This window comes from Rhea pennata, unplaced genomic scaffold, assembly GCF_028389875.1.
Source record: "Rhea pennata isolate bPtePen1 unplaced genomic scaffold, bPtePen1.pri scaffold_46, whole genome shotgun sequence".
NCBI classification, from domain to species: domain Eukaryota; kingdom Metazoa; phylum Chordata; class Aves; order Rheiformes; family Rheidae; genus Rhea; species Rhea pennata.
In genome coordinates, this window is record NW_026907685.1 from 640,794 (window position 1) to 666,287 (window position 25,494).

The 25,494-nt window shown below is 51.9% G+C and overlaps 1 protein-coding gene and 1 non-coding gene across 2 annotated transcripts; both read left to right on the forward strand.

Moving 5' to 3' along the window:
• The first annotated feature begins 988 nt into the window (after positions 1 to 988).
• On the forward strand, positions 989 to 5,775 carry LOC134154847 (olfactory receptor 12D1-like). The gene is made up of 2 exons (XM_062601492.1): positions 989 to 1,880; positions 5,774 to 5,775. Coding segments are annotated over exons 1-2 (894 nt in total).
• Positions 5,776 to 20,310: 14,535 nt separating this feature from the next.
• Positions 20,311 to 20,461, forward strand: LOC134154864 (5.8S ribosomal RNA). The gene has a single exon (XR_009961377.1). It is a non-coding gene; the product is annotated as a 5.8S ribosomal RNA (ribosomal RNA).
• The last annotated feature ends 5,033 nt before the right edge of the window (positions 20,462 to 25,494 follow it).

Here is a 25,494-nt window from a genome sequence, read left to right on the forward strand (position 1 = left end):
ATGTATTATGCTTGGAAACTACAAAAACATATAAAACCCTTCTTGGCAAATTCCCCATTGGTCTCCCTGAGAATTATATGCTATAACCTTGCGTATTTCAATAAATGGCTTTTGATTCTACAACGTTCTCCTGCTTGTGAGAGCTTGCCGTACAAATAATCAGCAATCAGTTCAACTCCCCATGAGCTGACCCCATGAGCGTCATGAGCTTTCTGCGTCCCTGAAATGCTATGCCTTCATGTTTTCTGAAATGAAGTCCCATAAGGCTCAGAGGCTTGATCCCAAGAGAAGTTACCAGAGAGAGAGAAAATTTCCTTTACTGGAAAGAAATGTGATTGTTTCAGTGAAAGGGAGTACTATATAAAGGTTTCCTGACACCACTGAACAGTCTGCATTAATTTTCTTTGAGAGTGGTATGTTATATGATCTACTAAACTACAATAATACTTCAGCTTTGGGAAAGATTCAGTATATTCAGCTAGGATTTGGAATGAAGAAAATGATTAGAAAACCTTTTCTGAATTAGAAAAAAAAGAAGAAAACATAGGATTTCAGAATGATCGTTGCTTAAAAATTAGGTAACCAGCCAGCCGTCCTTCCTTCCTTCATCCTTCCTTCCTCCCTTCGTTCCCCACTTCCTTTTTTTCCTGCTCCCTCTCTCCCTCCCTACCTCCCTCATAATTTTCTTTCCTCATTATTCTCAAATATGCCATTCTTTTCAGTGAGCTGGCACACAGGTGGCAGTTTCAACGGTGGTATTGACCATCTAGGCTACCACATTTTCTATTATTTGTTGAAACAGCTGGGGTGGAAAATCAAGGAATTCTTTCGAGTCACTTTTCCAGACTCAGTAGCTGATCTCTTCCATTCCTGAGGCAGCATCAGCTGATGATACACCTTACGGAAGAGGACTCTGGGAAAAGGAAATAACAGCTCAGGACAGAAGACAGCAAGTTACTGCCAAGTTATTTTCTCTTTCCCTGCAGGGATGGATAACCAGACAGAGGTGAGGAAGTTCATCCTCCTTGGCCTGAGCAATCTTCAAGGGCTACAACAATTCCTGTTCATGCTATTTTTACTGCTGTACCTGTGCAGCCTGCTGGGGAATACAGCAATCATGACTGTAGTGGTATGTGAACCCCGGCTCCATACCCCCATGTACTTTTTCCTCTGCAACCTCTCCTGCCAGGATATTTTCTACTCCACAGTAACCATACCCAAGATGCTGGCTGGCTTCCTCTCAGGGCGCCAGAGCATTTCTTACACTGGCTGCCTAAGCCAGCTCCACTTCTTCCACTTCCTGGGAAGTAGTGAAGCTTTGCTTCTGGCTGTCATGGCCTATGACCGCTGTGTGGCCATCTGCAACCCCCTGCGCTACACCCTGATCATGAGTCCACGGGCCTGCCTGCTGCTGGCTGCAGCTACTTGGGCTGCTGGCTTCCTTCATGCTCTGATGCACACAGTCATGACCTCCCAGCTGCATTTCTGTGGCCCCAACCACATCCACCACTTCTTCTGTGACATCAAGCCTGTGGTGAGGCTGGCCTGCGATAGCAACCAGATTAACCTGAGCCTTCTCAACATCATCACTGGGAGTATTGTGATAGGCCCCTTTGTCTTCACACTCTCCTCTTACCTGTACATATTTTCCTTCCTCTGGATGAAAGTCCAGTCCAAGGAGGGAAGGAGGAAATCCTTCTCCACTTGCGTCTCCCATCTCACAGTAGTGGTCTTATTCTATGTCCCTGTTATTTTTAATTATGTGCCACCTTCCTCAGGAAGTTCACCCAGGCAGGACATGATAGCCACCCTCATGTATAATGTTGTCACATCGGTCCTCAATCCTTTGATCTACACCCTGAGGAATGTGGAGGTGAAATGTGCCCTAAAGAGAAGACTTTTCTCCAGACAGCTACTAGTGCAAAAAATGTTCTGCCTTGCAGCATGTGTGGGGTAGGAGGCAATGGGAAATGCAATCAGAGGCACTTTTGGCTCAAGAATGTGTTGTGCAGAAATCTGCTTTTCACTGCCAACAGCCTGGGCCCCTTCAGAAAAACCCTACATACTGGATATGGTCTTATGTCTCCTATCTTGGGCAATATCAGTGCATAAAGATGAATCTATGTTGGTGGAACTGCCACTCCTATTCATCCAACTGGAAAAGAGGCTCCAGAGGGTGATACTTCCAAAAAAACACCTTTATTACAGTGATTTACTCTCAAATGTCACTTGATTCTTTATTTTTCTTTCTTTCTTTTTTAAGGCAGCCGAATCCCACTTCCAGTCAGAGCTGTCAAGAGAAGCCAGGGTATGGTTCATCTTATCCTAAAGCCAACAGATAAGGAGGGATTTAGTTGTTTCTGTGGGATTCATTTGGCCATGTACAGAGATGTATGTTACGTCCCTTGAAATACTCTGGGTATCTCAGCTGGTATCTCTCTGCTGCTCCAAAATGATTTAGATCCTGTGCCAGATCCACCAGCCCTGTATGGCTGTCAGATAGCCTAGGGCATCTGAGATGGTGCTAGACACTTGTGTTTAGGCAACTGAATTCCACCTCCATCGCCTAGATCCACAGTGGTTGAAACTGATGTTTAGGCATTTGTCTCACAGCAAGGAACGTACGTTTGGAACCTCAAATGTAGGTGCCTTAATCTCAAATTGAATCTCTCCCTTAATCCCAAAATTATCTTCGCTGTGGTTCTAAGAGTACCCTCTGCAGGAAGGTGGTGTGATTTCTTTACTTCTACCTTCCTGCTTTCTCTTTCCTCATTTACACTACTATATATATCTACCTAAAATCTGCAGCTAGCTCCACATGTAGTTCTACTAGCCACTAGCCTCAGAGTAGCTCTTTGTTCGTTTGATTTTTACTGTGAGGTATCTGTATTGATTAATGTTGTCATCTGCAACAGGAGCAAAGTGAGATCCATTTTTTTCTTAGGAAGTCAGCTGCAAGGGGTGGGGCAGGGTTGCCAAGAAGCAGCCTCCTGTCTTCTCCTATTTACTTCTGTTTTCTTATTGTTCAACCTTCACCAGTGTCTCTTTTTCATAAGAATACATTTTATGGAAAAGCAGATTACACTGTGCCTGGAGCTGCACAGTGCATCCTCTGCATCTAGTTTATATGTGGCTTGTTAACAGTTACAGAAGGAATGGGCCAAACACTGGACTAAACTGTTAGTTCATGTGTTTGAAGGTTAGTCACCGTAAATACAAAGAACAGAAGAACAGTGATGGCAGAGAAATGCCAGTTACCTGCTCAGTGCAAAGGAGCACCCTGACTTGGATATTCTTAAGGCCATCCAAGGAGAGCGACTATCCCCCTGTCCCTGGGGCCTTGGAGGGAGTGTTTCTTCCAAGGTGAGTCCACCTGAGGACTCTCCTTGAAAGCCTTGTGGACTGAAGAGGTTATTGCATAAAGGGAGAGAGGATTTATCGTGGGAAGCAGGACAAGAGCATTTGGGAACTGTGCAGAACCTTAAGGGGGCTTTGGGAATGTGTGAGACTTTAAGAGATCTTCAGGAGAAGGACCAAAGGTGGGGAAAGGGATCAGAGTGGACTGGAGAGAAAGAAGCATGAGGGAGAAAGAGTTTAACTGGCCATGTATGAACAGGTCACTATGTTTGTCTAGTTGTGCCCAGCACCTGATCAACCCTACCTAGCCAAACGAGTGAAAAGAACACCAGAGCAGTGTCCCACTTATTCTACAGAGTAAGCTTATTCTCCTCTAATGTCCTTTCAGAGAGGTCCATTCAGATCTTTCACGTGTCTTCTCAGTGCCAGACTAGAGTCAGTCTGAATAGGGTCTTCTTTCCCCACTGATTACATCAAGCCCACTCCCTCGGCTGCGGTTTTGCTGGATGGTAGATAGGGACAGGGAGAATCTTGTTCATCCGTTCATGAACAACACTGATTAGATGATGTGGCATGTGGCTATTCATTAAACACCTGTATCCTTATATAGAGGTCCCTTTTCCAGGTTAAGGAGATCCAACAAGCCTAAGTTAGCTGGTGGTGATGACACGATTGTGAGAAAGTTTGCCCAATCAAGTATTTGTCCATTTATTTGGGTAAGCTGGCCCTCTGACAGCTTAGCCTCTGAAAACATGAGCAATGTTCAGGACTTAATTTTCTTCTGCAACTCTGGTCTTCACAGTCCAGTCCAAGGGTTTTTCCAATGACTATGATATTTCTCAGAGCTGACAGGTTGTATCATATTCAGCTTTGATACCACACAACGTCCACAGATCACAATCGTTGGTTGTATACATATCCTCAGCAGCTTTTATAAAGAACCCATGACACTTCTCACCTTTCCTGAGAACCACCCCCTTGCTGCCCTCCAGGCACGTCCCTTCTTCTCAGAAAGTCTTTCCCCAGATGAGAGTGCCCACGCCGGCCGGCTGCTGCAGGTCCCCCTGCCCTGTACTCCCTGCAAGGCTCTGTGCAGGCACTGCTGCTCTGCAAACAGCCAATGTGGTGCCACACGGCTGCGGGGCGATTCCACAGCGCCCGTCCTTGTTAGAGCAAAAAGCAGACCCAAAAGGATGGTTAGCATGCCACTGGCAGTCCCCACCTCCCATTTTATGCAGCTGTGGAAGGTGCTCAAAGGGACCAGGCAGCATTTCCGAGAGCACGAGGTATGTTATGGGGCTGCGCTGGATCCAGCCTATGACATTTCAAAGAGAGTACAAGGGATGACTCTCCGGTGTCTTTTTCCCTGAGCCTGCTGGGTCTCCACTGCCTCTCCTGGGATTGCAGAGCCTTCCTTTACCTATACATTTCCTGATTTTGCTTCACTCACCGCCCACTCCCACTATACTATGGTCCTGGAAATGCTCTGAGCTCCCCTGGCAGCTTATTACCTCTCCAGGCAGATGGTCATCAATCACTAGCTCCAACAGATATGTTACTGCCTCAGGAAGGTTACTCTGTGATCATTCAACACCTCTAAAGACTCAGGGCCCAAATAAGCAAACTCTGAATCTAAACTTAGTTCTCTAACAAGCTGCAATGAGACACTGATCGCGTCCACCTGAGTCCATGAAGAACCCAAGCAAAGCAACAAGCCCTTTGGGGATACCATTCCATCACAACTTTAATGACTCCAATTTTGGAAGAAGAGCCAAGTGTAAACTCACTGCATTCAGGAGATTGCTTTATATTGTGGAGAGGCTTTTAGAGAGGACAGATTTGTCCGAGAAAATGGAGCCTTCATGCCCTCACAGGTTGCATACTTCCACTGGGCAGCCAAGTGCTAAAACAGAAGAGACCTCCCGGTCTACAAAGAAGCACTGTCCCTACAACCTGTCTCTAGCTCCACCCTTGCAAAAACACTCGACCCTTCTGGGATGCCCCAGAACTTTGCCCTGCACCTCAAAACGCCTGCCTGATGCTCCTCACCAAGCACATTCCTGCAGCACAAGTAACCTCACAACGTGCAGCCCAGCCCTCACCCCTTTACCTGCACTTCCCTCCTGGATGCCTCTAGCCTCTCCTCTCAGCACCATGCCCTTTCAGTCCAACAACCCACAAGCCCTACCTTTCCTCTGCCTCCCAGATCCCACACCCCTTCCAGTGAGGCTTAAAGGTGGCTGAAGAGTTAGGGGCCAAGAGGGAGCATCTTTGGGCTTCGGCTTCAGGCATCCATGCAGGGTTTGGGCTCTGTGGTTAGTGGGAGCGAGTGAGCCTGCTTTCTCCCTTCTAGGCAAGGGATGAGAGCCAGCAATTACCTTCAGGCACATGCTCAGGGTTAGGGGAAGGGACAGAGAGGGCAGCTTCAACATAGCTCTTTGGATTTGGCCTCAGTGAGTGGAGGGAGGAGAGAGGCAAGGTGGAAGGATATGGCTTCAGGTTAGTGCTTCGGTTTAGGGGAGAGACCGCCCACAGGGGCTCTCACAGCTCCCAGTCACAACTGCAGCACCATTCCCTCAAGGCTCCTTACCTCCCCAAAACATGTCCTCTCTCTTGGCCAGCATCTGGGAGCCCTTCCTGTCCTCACATGCCATCCTCCAGCTTCCGTATGCTCAACTGAGGGAACATAGAGCACCTCCTCATCAGCACCCAAGTGCTCTCCCTCCAGTCTACATCCCTCTCTGATCCTCCCCCACAACCTCTCTGACCTTCTGGCCTGCCTGTCACCCTTGCCATGAGCACCTCACAATGCCTGCCTGATGCTCCTCACCAAGCCCATTCCCGCAGCACAAGTAACCTCACAACCTAAATCAGCCCTCACACCTCCACCGGCAGCTCCCTCTTGTCTGCCTGTAGCCTCTCCTCCCCTCTCCATGCCTTTTCAGTCCAATCGGTGCAGAGAGGCAGTCAACATTTTTTGTTGGGACACTATCTGTACTCTCTAAGCCTTTCTCTCAGACCAGAGAAGCAATTGAAGCAAGCCTTGATTAACTCAGGTCAGAACTGGAATACCCCAATATTGCCCATGAATAATGCTTGACTCCATCAAGCATCCTGCATACAGCTTACATACACCTTTTTTTTCTCTGTAAGGCAGAAATGGCCACCTCAAGGTTATATGAATTTACTGGCATGACTCTGTGTTGGGAGCAATCTCTTGTTGAATCTAGGTACAAATAGAAAAATGAGAGGAGAGGAGAGGAGAGGAGAGGAGAGGAGAGGAGAGGAGAGGAGAGGAGAGGAAAGGAGAGGAGAGGAGAGGAGAGGAGAGGAGAGGAGAGGAGAGGAGAGGAGATGCTGGGAGCTCCTGCCCTAACAAGTGGCCAGAGAACATAAATTTGTCTCACAGTCTGAAGAGACACAGTCACCTGCATGGCAGGGCAGGCAGTCCCTGTGTTTAGAGCAGTTTTGGAGGGATACAGGCATTTCCCTAGCCGCACCTTTTCACCCTCCCCTTTGGAGCAGAAAAATCCCGTCCAGCTGCTGCCACCAAACGCCCTGCCTTTCACACTACAGGCCCTGCAACATTCCCAGCTGTGGTCAGATCTAAGCGGGACCTTTGTGTTCCCAGGCACACTCAGCATCTCTTTGTTGCCTTCTTCTGAGAATCGCTTGAACATCACACCAGGCCCCAAAGTGCAGGTATATGTGAAAATAACAGTAAATAACAGTTTCCTGGCTTAATTTCCTGTTTGATGTCAGGCAGGCAGAACATACCCAGCCATAGTATTTCATGAGTCCGGTCACCCAACACATTGGATATAATCAGAGAGAGATCTGGAGCAGTGCTGTTACTGTGAGAGCTGTACTGCGGGTGTGCTTGGTGCGGCCCAGGCTGTCATGGCACCAGGTGACCTGCTCCTGGCATCCTCCAGACTGGGACTCCACTGAGACATGCTGTGGGGGAGAGGGGAGCTGTTGTTAGGACGCAGGATGTTCCACTGTTACGCCAGGTCCTGTTAGAGAGGCACTGCAGGGACACACCTTCCCCCCGGGCACTGTGCCGGGTTTTGCAGGATGGAATTTTGGTGGAGAAAAGGAGGTGCGAGCACCCTGAAAAGTTGGGCCCAAGCTCAGAAAGAACGGCACATAAGACAGAAAAATGGGTTGCGAATAGGGGATGGTGGTTCTTCTGACAGTAGGTGTGTACATGCCTACAGATGGTGGTGATGCTGGTTTGCCTCAGTTATGTCTCAAGTCTCTGATCTAAAGGGGAAGCATCAAGCCTCAGCAGTAATAGCTAGAAGCAGTTGCTTCTCGTAGCTAGCCTAGCCTATCTTTTAATAGCACTTCTGACATGGTCTTCCACAGCATCCTTGTAGCCATGAAGCTCATGAAAGGGAGCAAGGGACAAATGCAAAATCTTGTGTGTGGTATGGGCTCTCCGCTGTGGCAGTGCAGGCTGGGGGCTGACTGCTTGGGTGACAGCTCTGCTGACCAGACCCTGGGGGCCTGGTAGACAGGCAATGGTAGACAGGCCCGGCAGACAGGTGGGAGTATCTGCCAGCAGCGAGGCCTACAGGGATGGAGGCTGGCAATACACAGGGCTGTATGAAGATGACTGGAGCTGGTCAAACAAGGTAAGAGATGATTCCCCTTTACGAGGCATGCATGAGACAACATGTGGAGTACTGCACCCAGTTTTGGCTGCCACCACTATAGAAAATGACTGACACACTAGAGCAACTGCAGTGAGGAGATACCCAGAGGCTTCCAGGTACCTCATCTTAGCTCCCCTGTGTCTCTCCCCCAGTGCTCAAGTAATAAACAAAGCTGTTGTTCAGATTCTCTCACCCATTCGCCTAGGCAATCAGCACTTTCTCTCATAACGAAGGCTAGTCTCCTGTCACCCTGGCTACATTCATTACCAAGAGCTCGGGCAAGAAATTTCCAGAGTGCAAAAACATGGAGAAGTGCCCTCATCCCCAAAACAACAACCCTCCCCTCCTAACCAAAACACTAAGGTAGCAGTAAGAGCTCCAGTGAGAGAAAAATCAAAGCAGGTGCAAGTTTTGTGTCCCCACACAATCCCACAAGAGAGAAAACTATGCACAAGAGATAATTCAGCTGCACAAAATCTCCACACGAGACTGTGGTGTCTTGGCAGGACGCTTCAAATACTGCAGACATATTAAGAGAGCTAACAACGGAACGGGGGGGGCCTAACAAGAGCAAACTTCAGCACAAAACCAGACACCAGACTAATACAATTTAGATGGTGCCTCTTTGTGCTTCCTGATACACTGCAGGTAGCAGCTTACACAGGAGACAAGGCTTACCAGTGAAGCCTTTCCTTCACCCTTTTCATTCTCCAGTTTAAATTCTTGGAATTTTTGTCTCCCAGAATTTGCTAGTAATGACTTAGGAGGAAGTCTAAAGCTGCAAGGGGGGAAGTCTGCATTTCTAGATAATACCTAAAGATCAACTGGAAAAGCTAGGACGCTGTTGTAAGAAGATAATTCCAATGAACAAAGAAGCAAAACATTTAATGATTTTTTCACTACTTCTAAAGTTATGAAAAGAAAGGATTTGAAGTCATATTTCAATGGACTGTGAGTTCAGTTTTGCTGACCAAGAATATATATTAATTAATTATTAAATCTACAGGTAACTATCGTGTGAACTCTAATTCGAGTTAAGTGTAATTAAACAACTGTCGTCAGACAAAAATCTGCGGGGTTGGATTTTTATTTTTCTCTCTTTTGCCCTTACTCTATTCAAACATCTGGGAAGTGTTGGAACTTACCAGGCAATGCAGTGGGGCTGCTGTGAGTCCTGAGGGAGGTGAACTCTGGTGAGGATGATGCAGGAAACCGCAGGCTAGGAGTACCAGGTTTGACCCTCAGGGCACTGGTACACTGCTGGTGATGGAAGCAGTGCTGCCTCTAGATTATCCTGCAGCCCTTGGAGTCCTTCCTCCCATTAAACACAGCACACCAGATTTTAAACTCTGTACCCTTGATGGGCCCTGCTAATGCAGCTTCAGAGGAGCACTCGCAGGCAGGAGAACGTCTGGTCCCTGAGGCAAGTGACGTTTTGTGAGTCAAGGGAAAGCTGAAGGCTTCAGAGCCAGGCATCATAATGCCACTGTACACGGAGGAAAACTCTGTGTGTGTTTGTGAGGGGTGGGTATGTGTCCGTGTGTTTGTGGCAGGGTAAATGTTCTGTTACTTTGAAGTCTGCAAGAACCACAGTCCTCCTCAAATTCTCTTTACAAAACGGTGCTGCATAGAGACTCTCTTTGGCCTCTTCCCCAGGGGACATGTTGCAGGATCCCATGTGCCTCCAGGGAATCTGTGTGTCAGGGGAACAGCATAAACATGAGACCTGGTGGACAAGTTCCAGCTGAAGTGTTTGTGACCTTAGGTAGCAAGATCAAGGCACCAGTGCCCAGGACAGCTGCCTTCTAGGCTCTCCTCTTGGAAGTGCCTCTGAGCACCGCTGCACTTGCCAGGCCAGGAAGGGCTTCAGAGAAACCACACAGGAGAGACAACACGTGCCCCTAGGCTTGAGCAGGAGACTACTGTAGAATCCCTGCTACAGCTTGAAACATTGTCAGACCTTGTAAGGGCACCAAGGACTTGAGAGCTTGACCAAAATGGAACTGAGATGGGCTGCCTACATTATTGGACAGCCTGTCATCATTTGTGGGGGTTTCCTGTGGAACTACCCCCGAGAACTGCTCTTGGGGGTGTTACTGATACTCTTCCTGTCTGATGTGCAGCTGTGTGTTAGCTCTTGCTTAGCCACTGCTGGTGCTGATGCATCCCTTACCACCTACTTGGTCTGCTGCAAGACCCCTCTGCAACGCCCAAGCGGAGAGGGAAGCCTACGTGCTACTCGTGTGGGGAAATGCAGGGGCTGGGGATAAGCTTTTGCTTTAAGTTAGTGATGGGGAAGACTGTAGCTCTGAAGGCTCAGAACACCTGGCACTGGCCTGTGTGAGGTATTGCAAGTTGCCCTTCCTCTGGCCATAGGCCTCTCTGTTCCTTCTCAGATGAGTTCCTGGGTTAAAGTCTCCTCTTTGGAGATGATGGCACCAGCAAGACTGATGAAATCCGACAGAGAGCAAGGTGTGTGTTTGTTTGTTTGTTTGTTTACGCTGCCTCTCAAGGAGCTGCCACTGGAACTAGGATTTGGCTTCTGTGCTTCTGGAATCCCAGTCCAGTGTTCTAACCTGGAGGTCATTGTGCGCCCTTTGCTTCTCTTTCCGCTGGTGAACCAGCTTAGCCATCTCTTCCTGTCACCTAATCCACAGGAGAGCAATAATATTGAATGGGGTGGAGGGGAGGGATTTCTGTGCTTTGAAGGCCAATATTGGAACATTTGCCGAGGAAAGTGCTGCTTTGAGAAGCAGTTTTCCCAGCCCTTTCTTGCCCAGCACTGTGGCTGGGGCTTCTTCTCACCACTTGTTGATTAGCTTGCTACTACCTTTTTTGCTTTATCTCTAGTATTTGTATCTTGGCCGCTTTGGAAGCGAGCACTGCCGTTTATGTGAGTCTTTTTAATCTGTCATACTCTGTTCAGTTGTGAATGCTCCTATTGGAATTTTTTCTCTCCCATTCTCTCCCAGCTCCCACTTACTTTTAACCTGGAATAACACCTGCCTCTTTCGGGCTGGCCTTTCCAGAAGCAACTCATTTCAGCCTTACTCTGATGCTTTGCTTGCATATCCTTTCCAAGATGTGACATCACATTTGCGTCTGCTTTTCTGCATTTTATTAGGGACAGGAAGAGAAACCTGAGCTCTCCAGAGGGGAATCCCTGGCAAGGTGTGGGTCCAGAAGCTTGCCACGAGCTTCTGTGCTCACGGATCTGCATACTCAGAAGCAATATACTGCAACAGCCCAGGGCTTGCTCCATGTTTACTCAGCAGGTTTGTTTTGGAGAGGAAAAGCTGGACAGCCTTTTGTTACTTTCTTTCCCACTTCCACTTAGGATACCCCTAGCCTACAATCCATCACTGCCCTAGAAGAATGAGTCCTAGTTTAGAAGCAGTTTTATTTATGCCCTCAGATGCAAAAGCAAAGCTGACCTTCAGCACTTGCAGGACTAACTCAGGCTGCTCTCAGCAGGTAATTTCCCTGGTAGCTGCCTGCAGCTCTTGTGGAGGATTTCGTTTTCTATAGCCATCTCATCCTTTTGCCTTTCTCTTCCTGAGATGGAGACAGGTGATATTCTGTGAGCCAAGGGGAAGCTGAAGGCATCAGAGCCTGGCAGCAGAATGTCCCTCTGTAGGAAGCAAAACTCTGTGTGTGGGTATGTGTGTGTGAGTGTGTGTGGAGGGAGTGTATGTTCTTATTCTGCTCTCCCACGCTGAGTCTTTGGAACAAATACCTGATGGAGAGTCTGGTGGGTTGTCCAAGGGGCTTCTCTCCCATGTCCCAGGGGGCTTGGGTCCACAGGTCAGCTGCACCACCATCTATGGGCCTTTGCACTCCTGCAGGCATAAGATTTCCCCCATTCATTGACTTCCACCTGAATTTATACCTCGTTCTCCATCCTATTCTTTTTTGGAACTACCTTTCCACCGCCCCTGCATTTCCTTTTCTCCACCCAAACTCCACACAAGTAAACAACTTACCTTTCTCCTGGGCCCCCATTCTAGTACATCCATACCTACTTTTGGTGTTTCCGACACTCTTTCCTAGGCAATTTTGACTGAATGTGGCCTTTCTCGCAGAGCTCTCTACATCAAGCTGCTCTCACATCCCAAGAATCCCTTCTGACCCTATGGATCATGCTGGTCATATTTCATATCCATTATGTTTTTTGGGGAACAGATTTATCTTACTAATTTTAGCCTTGATACTGCTACCTAGTACAAATTCCTCACAGGCAGCTTGCATAGCAGAGAAATGCCAGAACCCAGTTACTACTCACAGAATATCTCTGCCTGCAAACAGTTTTCCTCACACCTCTGGTACTCAGTAGAAGTTATGGGGAGTTTTGAGGCCTCATGTTCCTGCAGGACCTCTTGTTCAGTCGCTCCTATTAGCATCAGGTGCATTTTGTCCCTCTTCCCCACCCAGCCCCCTCTGACTTTTCTCTACTTTCAGACTTGCAGGATCAGGGAGTGGAAGGGCAACTCCCAGCAGACTTTGGTGACTCCTGCTGACACATTCACTGCAGTGCAGGAGCAGGCCCTCCACAAAAGTGCCAGCTCACTCTACCTTTGCAATGCCTTTTTGGGGGTGAAAAGACTGCCTGGCTTGTGAAGGAGGGGATGTTTGACAAGGAAGACTACTCTGCAGGTTATTACAGTTGAGAAGGAAGGTTGGAAGCAATCTGAAGGAAAAGGAAAGGAAAAAGAAAAAAGAAAAAAAAGCAGGTTGAAATTCAACTGAAGGATTATTTATTCATTTATTTAGTTAGTCATGAATAATGCCCACCAATTTAAGGCTGGTCTTGCAAAAAGCATTTAATTTGAGCCCTACTCTGCTTCTTCTCTGGCACGTTCTTTCCATTGAGTGTTGTGTAGTGTGTTTCAGCCTTCTCTGCACACACTGCTACAAGCTATGGCCTTCCCCCAGAACAGGCCGTATATTTGGAATGACACATTCTGATTTCAACATACTCTTTTCTGTCCTTGAAAGTCCGTCATGACAAATTTGGTGAGTTTCTGTCCTTGTTCAGAAGTGGACAGTGATCCTCCATGACATGTCCTGCCCCTCTCTGCGCCACTGCAGAGAGAACTGCTGTGGAAGGTCTGGTGAGCAGCTGGGTGACCGACAGAGTAAAGCAAAGTTGCCCTGCAGTGTGCTCTGTATGCTGACCAAAACCAGTTAGGGCCAGACATGCCTACTCTGTTTTGTCAACACTGTCCAGCTGCTTCACAGTCAGCAACTACTCGAGCTTTGCACAGTTGAGATAAGGAAAGAGCTCCAGGAGATAAAAGGGGCCCCGAGGATACATTAAAGTGAATCCAGCCTGGGCATCCGACCCGTCAGTCCCACAGCCTGCCAGCACTGACCCCTTGGTGCGGTTCCCGGGGTTCCTCATGCAGTTTGGTGGGTAAGTCCTTCTTAAATTTACTTTGTTGTAACCCCTTACATGCCTTGACTGCCTCTCAGTGTCTGTATCCAACCCTCCTTTTCCACACCTTGCAGCCCCCCTTATGGCAGGGTTGGCAGGTACTGGTGTGGAGATGCCTCCGTGGGGACAAAAGGGCAAGATGGAGACAAGGAGCCACAACCTTGGGTGGCTTGCTACAGGTCAGTGGGCACCCGTAGCTCACGAGTGAGCAGAGTGGGTCTCCTCTGAAGCATGGCTGGAGCTTGTAAGTGAGCTGGGGTAACCCCAAACAGGCTAGAGGAAATGTTCTCCAAGCTCTAACTGGAGCAAGCTGGGCTGGTGGAGGGAAAGGCAGCAGGGGATCTGGGATGGATCCTGCTGACTGCACTGCACACCCTGGGTGAGGTATTGTTAGTGCAGCACCCACAAATTGGGCAGCTGGGAAGTGATCTCCAAGCCACTGAGAAGACTTGCCAACTGACCCGAGAGGTGGGAACCACCACTGTGGAATGAGGGGAAAATCTGCGGCACTGCTGTACGTTGTTATGGCTGACTGCATTGCAGATCACCCACATTGGAATTTGGAGTCGGGACAAGAGGGGACGTGAGATGTCCATCCCCTGGCAGGCCAGGCACTGGTGTAAAAAGAGGATTGGGGTCTGGAAATTTGGGACGGTAATAGCTGGGACTGTGATGATCCCCCCACCCTCTGCCCCTGTTCAGTGTGAGACAGCGAGCATGAGGAGGAGGTAGCTGCCTGGGCAGCAGTAGAGCAGCAGCTTCCTGGACCGAAGGCAGCCAGTACTCAAGGAACCAGCACTATTTATGATAGTAAAGCTTCGGAGCTGCAGGATAGGCGGGGACACTCTCAGCAGAAGCCCGGTGAAGGGTTCTTAGAATTCCTGTTAAGGTTGTGGCATGATGGGGCAGATGTACTTTGCTTTCGCACAAAGGAGCTTGATGGAAGGGACCTCTCCCCCAAGAGCCCATGCTGCAAAGCCCTCTCCGTAAGAATCGGCAGCAAAACAAAAGCATATTCCCCTCCCTGATGGCCTGGCTGATGGGTGCAGGGTGCTTAACTTGCCTGACTGTGCAGACGTTGATGATGGTCTACCTGAGAGGACTGCTGTCACAGCAGAGAGAAACCAGCTGCAGCAATTAGGAATGTTGTCCGGAATGTATTCCCCCCAGTTTACTGGATCAGCTCAGATCCCTGTGTGTGGATCAGATCAGATGCCTGTGTGCAAAACCATCCAAAGTAAGAGGCTACAAACTGACCCTCATTCCCCCACTCACCACACCTTCAAGTTATGGGGCTGCCTATGATTAGAGGGTGAGCAGGAGTGGTCGGGGAAGCTGCAGCACTGCTATCTCAGGTAGCAGAGCTGTCATCTCAGCAGAGACAGGAAGGTGGGAAACAGGTGGGAAAATGTGAAACAGAAAGGGTGAGTGGCAGCACTGGGTTTCCAGCCTTGCTGTGAGCGGACATGCCGTGGGAGGAGGGAGAAGGTAAACCCCAAAGCAGAGCTGCTCAGGCGATGGCTGCAGCTCAAGGCGGAGCAGCGCACTAAGTGCGGCGGGGTGGGGAAGCTCGGGAGCAGCCCGAAGGAGAAAAGGGAAGAACCAGCGGCACCTACTGCCGCGCCTGCAGCATGCACGGAATGGCAGCTAGCAGCCCGACACAGCACCGTTCCCTCGGCTGCCAGCGCCTTCAGTGGTCCTGTCTGGGCAGTGAAGCAGAAGGATGGTTGCTGGGGAACAGCAGTGGACTACTGCCTTTTTGTAAAGTCCTTCTCAGAAGACCACAGGAAAACTCTCCAAAGAGACGGCATGAGTTAGCTCAGTCATCTGAAAGCACTGAATGCTGCTATTGGCTGAACGTTTGGTGTTTGCTTGAGGATGTAGGGAGAATAAGGCATCTGCCCACAGAAGAGGTGGGAGAGTGCATGGTGTCATCCAGGTGGCTGTATGTGCATGTGGTGGGGGTGGGCATCATCTTTGGGGTGGCGGAGCTGGAGGCTGGAGAGAAGAGCAAGGAGCTCAGAAGTGTGGGGCTGGTTTGTCATGGGTGCGTGGGCAGCAGACAGGGGCACTCCTGGTGGCTATTAGCAGTGATGCTGGGGGTCTTGAGGGGACTCCCATCCCTGTGCAGCCAGTGTGGTTTTCCCACTGGGCCAGGCTGAGCTGGGCACCCGGGTCAGACTCCAAGTGAGAAAACGGTTGTAGCAGGTCAGGAGTGAGGGCTCCCCATCCTTCTTGTTCTGCTCTTCATGCTGCAACCATGTCACGCTGCCGGACAAGGTGTGGCTGCACTTGGGCGCCCGTGGTCCACAGTGATGTCGGCTGCCCACTGAAGCCATCTTGAAGCACAGACCAAGCAGTCTAGCATGTGTGCGACATGTCAGCGGCTTGCACAAAAGCCCGTGATGCAGTGAAGGTGAGGTCCAGTGCATGCTGGCTGAATTGGGATCCTGAGGCAGGGGCAAGGGCAAGGGCGCACCACTGGCCTGTTTTGCCTGCTCCATCAGGGAGGTGGAGCATGCGTGTCTGTGCTAGGATTCAAAAGATGGTGAACTATGCCTGGGCAGGATGCATTGCCCTCAGCCAATCGAAAGGGAGTCAGGTTCAGAGCCCCGAAGCCAGAGTAATGGTGATGTGTGCTGCAAGGCGTCAGTTTCGTAATGCAGCTGATGCCAGGGAAGTTGTTGGGAGGCACCTGGGGAGAGTTCTGCTTTCTTTGTGAAGGGCTGGGCACCCTGAGATGGGTTCATTTTGAGAGAGGGCCCCACACATTGGAAAATGTCGCGGTTCTGTGGGCATCCGGTGAACTCTCACTGGCCTGTAAAAATACAGGGGAGAAGGTGTAAATCTCATGCCAGGCTGTATCCATATCTGCTGCAGGTCTCCAAGGTGCACAGCCTCTGGTATGCTGGAACAATGTAGGTAAGGGAAGTCAGCAAGCCAGACCTTTGACTTCAGGATAAGGATTGACTCTAAGGACTGGGTCGGTTGTGACATCACATGAAGCAAGGCTGGGTGTGCTGTGCAGCTGGCTGAGGTGCTGTGCACCACACCTGTCCCCTCTGCCTGCTGGGCAAGTGACTCTGGACATGCCCCGGCCCTGTGATGCCATGCTATATGCCAGCCACAATGACAGTGGTCTTGGCCTGTGTGGCTGGCGAGGCAAATTCCAAATATTCAGGCTTGTTGGCCACCTCAACTAGCTCACTGCACCAATAACATCAGAAGGATTATTGTCTTCAGGGAAGGGATCCAGAAGGATTTTGAGAAGGCACAGATGACTGCTGGAGGGAGAGCAGACAAAATTCCATCAACTGGGGATCAACTCCCCATAACAGCTCTGGCTTCTGTGGAAGGTGGCAAGGCAGCATCTGGAGGGGAAATTCCAGTTCCCAGGGTCATCTCTCCTCTTCCTAGCAAGTGGAGAAAAAGGGAGCTAGAGAACTGGGCCAATCTAAGATCGCAAGGCTGAGTATTAACAACTTGTAGAATGATAACATCAGTAATGATTGGCTTATACCCTACCAGGACATTCTCCACAGAAAGCTACTAAGCACAACAGAGCTACGTGCCAATGTCTATCCCACAAGGGAGTGTTTGGCTTGAGGGCTGAGGGAAGGGCTGCCTAAGGGGTGCAGGCTCTGTCTGCGGAGTAGGAAACCCGTTCCCGTACTATTGGATATGGCCCTTCAGTCCAGGATGCCCAGATCCAGAGGCACAACATCTTGTGTGGTGTGCTGGGAGAAGGAGCAAAAAGGCTGGGGTGGGTGTTATATTTAGAACCTAACCATGGGGATAACAACAATGAGCTCTTCAAGCCAGATTTGGTGGTACTTAAGGGGTCTTGGGTGACACTAGTGGACATTACCGTTTGCTATGAAAGTGTGTTCTCATATTTAGGTGACGCATCGGCAGAAAAAGTCCAGAAGTACCAATATCTGGAAGAACAAGTGAAGGAGGTGATGAGACCTGGAGAAGTGCAGTTCCTGGGCTTCCCGATCGAGACTCACGGAAAGCGGTACAAATGCAACGACAGGTTCCTTGCAGGCCTTCAGTGGCCGTCTGAAGAGGATAGCGAGGCTTTTCTTGTGCAGGGCTCTCCTGTGCTCTGTGGAAATCCTGCACATCTCTACCAGCAGAGGTAAGATTTTTACTTTTTTAATAGGCTTTATTTACTTGTGTGACTTTGTTACTCCAGAGTCCTTCCATGGAAGGCAACAGTAAAATTCTTCACAAAGATGACATGGGTCTGCTCAGTCTTCTGTACGCGCTGAATTTTGCTCTTGCCCGGCTCCCTTGGGGTTGAGCCCTGTAGGTATGGGACGTGGAATCTTGTCCCCAGTGACGCTCACCGAATTTGACAAGAGCATACGGGCTGCCTACCAAGCCCAATTCAGAAAAGGTGTCATAGAAATTCAGTGGTTGATTAATAGCCAAATGCCTCGTCATCTAATCAGAGATGTGCATGAATGGCTGAACATCATTCCCACTGTCCCTACCTACTATCCAGCGGAACCACCCCAAGGGAACGGGCTTGGCGGAATCAGTGGAGAAAGAAAGGCCCTGTTGAGCTTGACTCTAGTGTGGTGCTGTGAAGAGACATGAGAGATGTAGAATAAGGCCTGTCTGCTGGTGAAATGCCACTACTGTGATCATATTTTCACTTACCTGGTGAGGGCATGAGGTCAAGCCCCCAGAGGTGTCCCACTCTGGGGACAGCGTCTGTTGGGGATTTTGTCCGGGTCACTACACCTGTCAAACTGTTCCATAGGTGTCCCAAGGCGACCTCAGGGAGGACAGAAGTGTCCTGTGGAGCAGAAGGGCAAAAGCTCGCTTGATCTTGATTTTCAGGGCAAATAGAGACCATGAAAGCAGGGCCTCCTGAGCCTTTTGACTTTTGGGGTTTTAAGCAGGAGGTGTCAGAACAGTTGCCACAGGGATAAGTGGCTTGTGGTGTCCAAGCATTCATAGCAATGTTGCCTTTTGATCCTTTCATGTCGTCTCTTGCTATCACTGTGAAGCAGATTTTTGTCAACCCTTGGGTTGTTCACCCACTGACAGGGAGCATGAGGTGTGTTTAGACCATTGTGAGACAGCTTAGTATGTGCTCTGCTGCTGATGTGTTGTTGCAATAGTAATCCTGCTCAGTACAACAGGAACCGCAGCTTGAGGTATTTAGTGCCTGTGCTTGTCTGAGGAGCCACTGGAGTGAGGTCTCCACCTGTGGGATTCTGACTGAACACCTCTAAGTAGCTAGAATCGCCCCTAAACGCAGTGTTACGAAATCACCAAGGTGCCACAGTGGGCTCTCATTGTCTGGCCGCCTGCTCTGCAGTTTCTCTGCAGAAGCAGCAGGGCCAAAACAGGCCTAGTGCAGAATGCCACTCGTTGTCGGGACTAGAGCGCGGACAGATATGGCGCCGTCTCTCACCCATTGCGAACTGCGTGTTTGTGGGGAACCTGGTGCTAAATCATTTGTAGACAACTTGATTCTGGGTCAGGGTTTCATACACAGCAGAGCAGCTCCCTTGCTGCTATCTATTGAGAGTCAGCTCTTGACAGAAGCTTTTGTCGGTTGGCCAGGAGGGGCCAATGGCTGGCACACGCTGGGGGAATGGTCAGCCTTTCCCCTCCTCCAGTTCCTCCAGGGCCAGATCCTCCTCTCCCTGTGCCTCCACTGGAGGTGACAGTGGCAGGGGTGAGGGTGGGCAGGAGCAGGAGACCCCTCCTTGAGCAAAGGCCACTCCAGCTCCAGTGTTCCTTTTTTCCCCTGTCTGCTTGGAAGCAGGTTGACCTGAAGGACTGCTGCAAAGGTGGTGGTGTCCTGAGCAGTGGCCAAAATCAACATGCAAGGAGGCAGCTGCACCTGCATCAGCAGTGCGATGGGTCAACCTCTGTTGTGTCTTTCAGACTGCATGGTAGATGTGGTGTTGCCCTCCCATCCCCTTTGCCATCCCAGGGCAGGGGCACATGGGAGATGCTCACTCTCGCCTGTGGTGGGGTAGATGTGGTGTCAGTTGCCAGCTCTGACAGCAGGAAATGTGTCTGCCTGAGTGCAGGACCCCGGGCAGGCCTGTTGCTGCTGACCCAGTCCTAGTGGAGATGGGGGAGGCAGCGCTGTGGGGATTTGAGGTTGGTGCCCTCCCACTAGGGCCAGGTACCTAGCCTCCACGTTTCTCCTGCCCCTCCTTGATGACACAGCTGTGTGATGTGCAGAGACACTGCACGGTTGACCTTGCACCGGCCTGACCTGAAGGCGCGACCTTGGTGCGAGTGCGTGCTCACTGCCGGGATGGTGAGCCCCCACCGCGGGTGGTGCGGACGCTGAGCCTTGGCACATCCACTCTCCTGCCTTGGCTGGTGCTCTCAGACCCCCGCCGTGGCCGCTGGCGGCATGCTGCCCCAGCACTCCGCCATCCGGTGCGCCTGCCTCGCTCTGCCTGACCCGGCTTTGCTGGGCGGTGGGTGGGCGGTGGGTAGGCAGCGGGGGTGGCCCCCCCGGTCTCCACGTGGAGGCGGGGAGAGCGGGTGCCATTCCCTGTCTGTCCCGTCTCGCCTGCCAGCCCGGCGCTGGGTGTCTGTCCGCGGAAGGGCCGGGGGAGCGCTCTCGAAGCGAGAAAAGCGTTGTCCCAGGTCGGGAGCGAGGGCTCCCTGCCCTTCTTGTTTGGGTCTGCCCTTCCCCCCCCCCCCCCCCGAGCTCTGTGCTTGTACGGTCGGTGAGGCGAGCCCGCTCTTCCCGCTGTCCCTCGCTCAGCAGCCGGCGGTGGTGCGAGGAGGGAGGTGGAGGGGAGGGAGCCCTCAGAGGCTGCCAATGCGGCCTGGTCCCCCTGTGCGTGTGGTGGGGACTGAAACCAAGACAACTCTTAGCGGTGGATCACTCGGCTTGTGCGTCGATGAAGAACGCAGCTAGCTGCGAGAATTAACGTGAATTGCAGGACACATTGATCATCGACACTTCGAATGCTTGCAGCCCCGGTCTCCCGCCAGGACTACCCCTGTCTGAGCATCACTTGATGGTCTATCGTCAGCCCCCATTGGTGCAGCGGTCCCGTCCCTCCCAGGGGATGGAAGGGGAAGCATGCGGCAGCAGTGGTGCAAGGCGATGTGGTGTGGCTGGGACACCTGGCAGGCCCTCACCCTGCATGGCTGGGCCGTTGCCCCGCTAAGTGCAGACGCGGAAAATCCTCGCTCCTGGAGTGCCGCTTTGTGGAGTTCATCCCGCCGGGCCCGAAGGGTGGGTGGGTTGCCACAGCCCAGCACCTGTCGCCGCCGCCCGCCACTGCTTGCCATTGCCACCATACGGGCTCCTCTCCATCACTCTCCTGGTGGTACGCTTGTATCCCATTCCCCTCTGAGGTGTGGCAGCTGGCTGCCTGTCCCCCACCCCTCTCCTTGACTGCTGTCATCTTGGTGCCCACCAAGTCTCCCCACCCCATCCCCACAGCTTGCCCGTGTCCGTAGCATGTTTTGAGCCACTTCCACCCACTGGCTGGCATAAGCCGCGGGGTTGTGTTGAGGTCGGCAGCAACGGGTATGGGTCCCGCATCTGGGTGGAGGGGGCAGCGTAGGACCCAACTAGTGTGAAGGAGGGAGGAGAGGGGAGGGGAGAGGAGAAAAAGGGAGGGGAGAAAAGGGGAAGGGAGAAGAGGGTGCCGTGCCACTCCGCACCGGGGCGAGAGCGGAGGCAGCGGCCGGGAGGAGGAGGAGGAGCTCAGCCCCAGCCACCGGAGGGCTGCGCCAGCGCGTGAGCGAGCGAGCGTGTGTTTGGGAGCCGGGCCCGGGGGAGGTGCGGACCTTGTCCCCCGTCCCCGCCTGGCTGTCTGCGGGTGGGTACCGCAGAGGTACCGCACCACGCTGCCACGCATGCGTGTCGGAGGTCCCCCCCGCAGTCCTCCCCATTGTGTGGCGGCAACCTCAGGTCGCCGTGCCTCTTCCCCCCTGGTCCTGGCTAGGGGCCTCTGGCCGTCTTCTCGCCGGTGGGCACGTGCCTGCTGACTGAGCCCTGTCTTGGACCTCCTCTGGGAGTCGAAGTGCGAGGGGCAGGTGCGCGTGTGCCCACCCCGCCTCCATCTGATTGCGACCTCAGATCAGACATGGTGACCCTCTGAATTTTAGCGTATTGGTGAGCAGAGGAAAAGAAACTACCCAGGATTCCCTCAGTAATGGCGAGTGAAGAGGGAAGAGCTCAGTGCCGAATCCCCACGCTGTAGTGGGGCGCATGAAATGTGGCGTACAGAGGTCCCATCCCCGGCGCCGCTCTCAGCGCAGTCCGCCCAGAGGATTCAACCCGGCGGGCTCGGTCGGCCGTCTCGGGTCTCGGCGGATCCCCGCCTCCTCCTCCCCTCTGTCCCCTTGGTGAGAGTGGGCGGGCCAGGGACCGCTGCCCAGCCAGCTGCTGGCCCCCATTGGGCGCACTTCCCCCATGGTGGTGTGCTGTGACTGACTCTGCCACTCTGGGAAGGGCCCGGTGGGCAGGTCTGTTTCTTCCCACCCCCGCTTGTGGCGGGCAGGGAGGGCGCCACAAGTTGACGGTGGCGGTGACGGTGGCCCCCATCCGGGGGACGGTCCCGCCAGTCCCCAGCATGACTGTCAACTGGGGCAGAGTGTCCTCAGTACACCCCGACCACTTTGTGCCGCCGGGCAGGGTGTGGCCATGCTTGGGCGCCCGGGATCTGCGGCGATGTCAGCTACCCACCCGACCCGTCTTGAAACACGGACCAAGGAGCCTAGCATGTGTGTGAGTCAGCAGCTCGCTCGAAAGCCTGTGGCGCAATGAAGGTGAGTGCCGGCGCGCGCCGGCTGAGCTGGGATCTCGAGGCGGAGGCAGAGCCAAAGGCGCACCACTGGCCCGTCTTGCATGCTCTGTCGGGGAGGCGGAGCATGAGCATCCATGCTAGGAGCCAAAAGATGGGGAACTATGCCTGGGCAGGGCGAAGCTAGAGGAAACTCTGGTGGAGGTCCGTAGCGGTCCTGATGTGTAAATCAGTTGTCCGATGCAGGTGTAGGGATGAAAGACTAATCAAACCATCTAGTAGCTGGCTCTGTCCAGAGTTTCCCTCAGGATAGCTAGCACTCATGGGCAGCAGTTTTACCTGGTTAAGCGAAAGGTTAGAGGTCTTGGGGCCAAAACGATCTCAACTTCTTCTCAAACTTTCCATGGGTAAGACGCCTGGCTTGCTGATGTGGAGAGAGAACATGGAATACAAGTTCCCTTACGGTTGAGCCTGTACATTGGGACTTGGAGATCCGGTCCCCAAATGACAGTCTCTGGATTTGACTTGGCGGACAGGCCACCGCTCAAATCAACTGGGAAGAGGATCCATAGAATTCCATGGTTTGTAAATAGCCAAGTGCCTCACCAGCTACTTAGTGATGTGCATGATTGGGTGGATCCCAGTCCTGGGGTGCATTAGGAAGAGTGTCGCCAGCAGGTCGAGGAAGCTGATCCTGCGCCTCTGCTCAGCCCTGGTGAGGCCTCATCTCAAGTACTGTGTCCAGTTCTGGGCTCCCCAGGACAAGAGAGACATGGAGCTACTGGAGAGAGTCCAGCATAGGGCTACGAGGATGATCAGAGGGCTGGAGCATGTGCCCTGGGAGAAACATCTGTGAGAGCTGGGCCTGTTTAGCCTGGAGAAGAGCAGACTGAGGGGGGATCTTATCAATGTGTATGAGTACCTGAAGGGAGGGTGTCAAGGGGGTGGGGACAAACTCTTTTCAGCTGTGCCATGTGACAGGACAAGAGGCAGTGGGCAGAAACTGACCCCCAGGGAGTTCTGCCTGAATATGAGGAGGAATTTCTTCCCTGTGAGAGTGACAGAGCACTGGAACAAGTTGCCCAGGAGGTTGTGGAGTCTCCTTCTCTGGAGATATTCAAAGCCTGCCTGGCTGCAACCCTGTGTAACATGCTCTAGGTGACCCTGCTTGAGCAGGGGGGTTGGACTAGATGATCTCCAGAGGTCCCTTCCAACCTTACCGATTCTATGATTCTATGCTTGGATGGCGTGGAGCCGGGCCGTGGAATGGGAGTGCTTAGCGGGCCACTTCTGTTAAGCAGAACTGGCGCTGCGGGATGAACCGAACACCGGATTAAGGCGCCGGATGCTGACACTCATCGGACCCCAGAAAAGGTGTTGGTTGATATAGACAGCAGGATGTTGGCCATGGAAGTCGGAATCTGCTAGGGAGTGTGTAACAACTCATCTGCCAAATCAAGTAGCCCTGAAAATGGATGGTGCTGGAGCATTGAGCCCATACCTAGCTGTCGCGGGTGATGCAAAGCCACGTGGGCTACACTGCGACGAGTAGGTGTGCAGCTGTGGTGTGCCTTGAAGCCTGGGGTGTGGGCCTGGGTGGAGCTGCCGCAGGTGCAGATCTTGGTGGTAGTAGCAAATATTCAAACGAGAGCTTTGAAGACCAAAGTGGAGCAGGGTTCCATGTGAACCGCAGTTGAACATGGGTCAGTCAGGCCTAAGCGATAGGCGAGCACCATTCCAAAGCAATGGGTGATGGCCTCCGTTGCCCTCAGCCAATCAAAAGGGAGTCAGGTTCAGATCCCTGAATCCAGAGTGGCGGAGATGGGTGCTGCGAGGTGTCCAGTGCGGTAACACAACTGATCCCGGAGAAGCCATCTGGAGCCCCAGGGAGAGTTCTCTTTTGTTGGGGTGGAGGGATAGTGTAGTGGTTATTACATCTGCTTTACCTGCTGAAGGTCCTGGGTTCACCCCCCAGTGGAATGAGCACCAGGAAGTCTTTGGGAGGTAAAGGAAGTCGGCAAGTGGCATCTGTAACTTGAGGCTAAGGATTGGCTGTAAGGGCTGGGGCAGTCAGGTTGGGGCACAAAGCAGAGGCAGATGTGCGCTGTGGCTGGACAAATCCCTGTGCACCACACCCATTTCCCCAAGGGGGCACGAGTCAGTGACTCTGGTTGCCAGACCCTTCCAGTGGATCGCCCCAGCTGTGGCAGGCACTGCCTGGCCTCTCCCTCCCTCCTCCCTGAGCCCCAGCAGCCACCACTGCCCCTCCTCCACCCATCTGCAGGGCTAAGGGTGGCTGCTGGGGCTCGCGGACGAAGGAGAGTGGGGCCAGGCAGTGCCCTACCTGTGGCTACCTTCAATGGTTTAGCATGAGGAGCCAAGATCCTGGACTCGTGCCAGGACCGTCCGGACGGCGTGTCGGTGCGGGACATTATCAAAGTGGACCCCCAAGGCAGCTGATTGGCCGAGATGTTCAATTTATGGCTCTTGGACAGGAACATCCCGGACTGGGTGAAGGAATGTAGAACGGTCCTGATTCCAAAATCTTCGGACCCGGCAAAAATAGAGGACATTAACAACTGGCGACCCATCACCATCGGGTCGATTATTTTACATCTATTTTCACAGATCCTAACAGCACGGCTGCAGCAAGCATGCTCGATCAATAGCCGTCAAAGCCGTTAAATATCATCCCCCAGCTGTGCGGAAAACCTGACGTTTCTCCAAATGTAATCAAGCATGCCAAGAAAAGACATAAGGCATTGGGCGTTGTCTTCGTGGACCTGGCAAAAGCTTTCGATTCTGTCTAACACCTGCACATCTTCCAGGTCTTACGACAGAAGGGCGTGGATAGTCACATTTGTGACATCATTGCGGAAATGTATAAGGATAGTATTAAGGATCGAAGTTGGGAATAGCTGTTCCAAAAAGATTAACATCCTCACCAGCATTAAGCAAGGTGATCCAATGTCCCCGCTTCTGTTCAATCTATCAATAGATCCTTTGCTATGGAAGTTGGAAGATATGGGAAAAGGATTCAAATATGGAAACAGCTCCATAACATCGTTAGCTTTCGCAGACGATCTGGTCCTATTGAGTGACTCTTGGGAGAATATGCAGAGCAACACTGAAGTGGTGGAAGAGTTTTGTCAACTTACCGGGCTGAAAGTCAGTGCTTCCAAATGCCACGGATTTTTCATTAGGCCCACAAAAGACTCTTATGTTATTAATGACTGTGATCCGTGGAAGATCGACGGTGCTCAACTGGAGATGATTGAGCCCGGTAGCT

Excerpts from the sequence above, each read along its gene's own strand:
- LOC134154847 (XM_062601492.1), top strand. The coding sequence starts at position 989 with ATGGATAACCAGACAGAGGTGAGGAAGTTCATCCTCCTTGGCCTGAGC.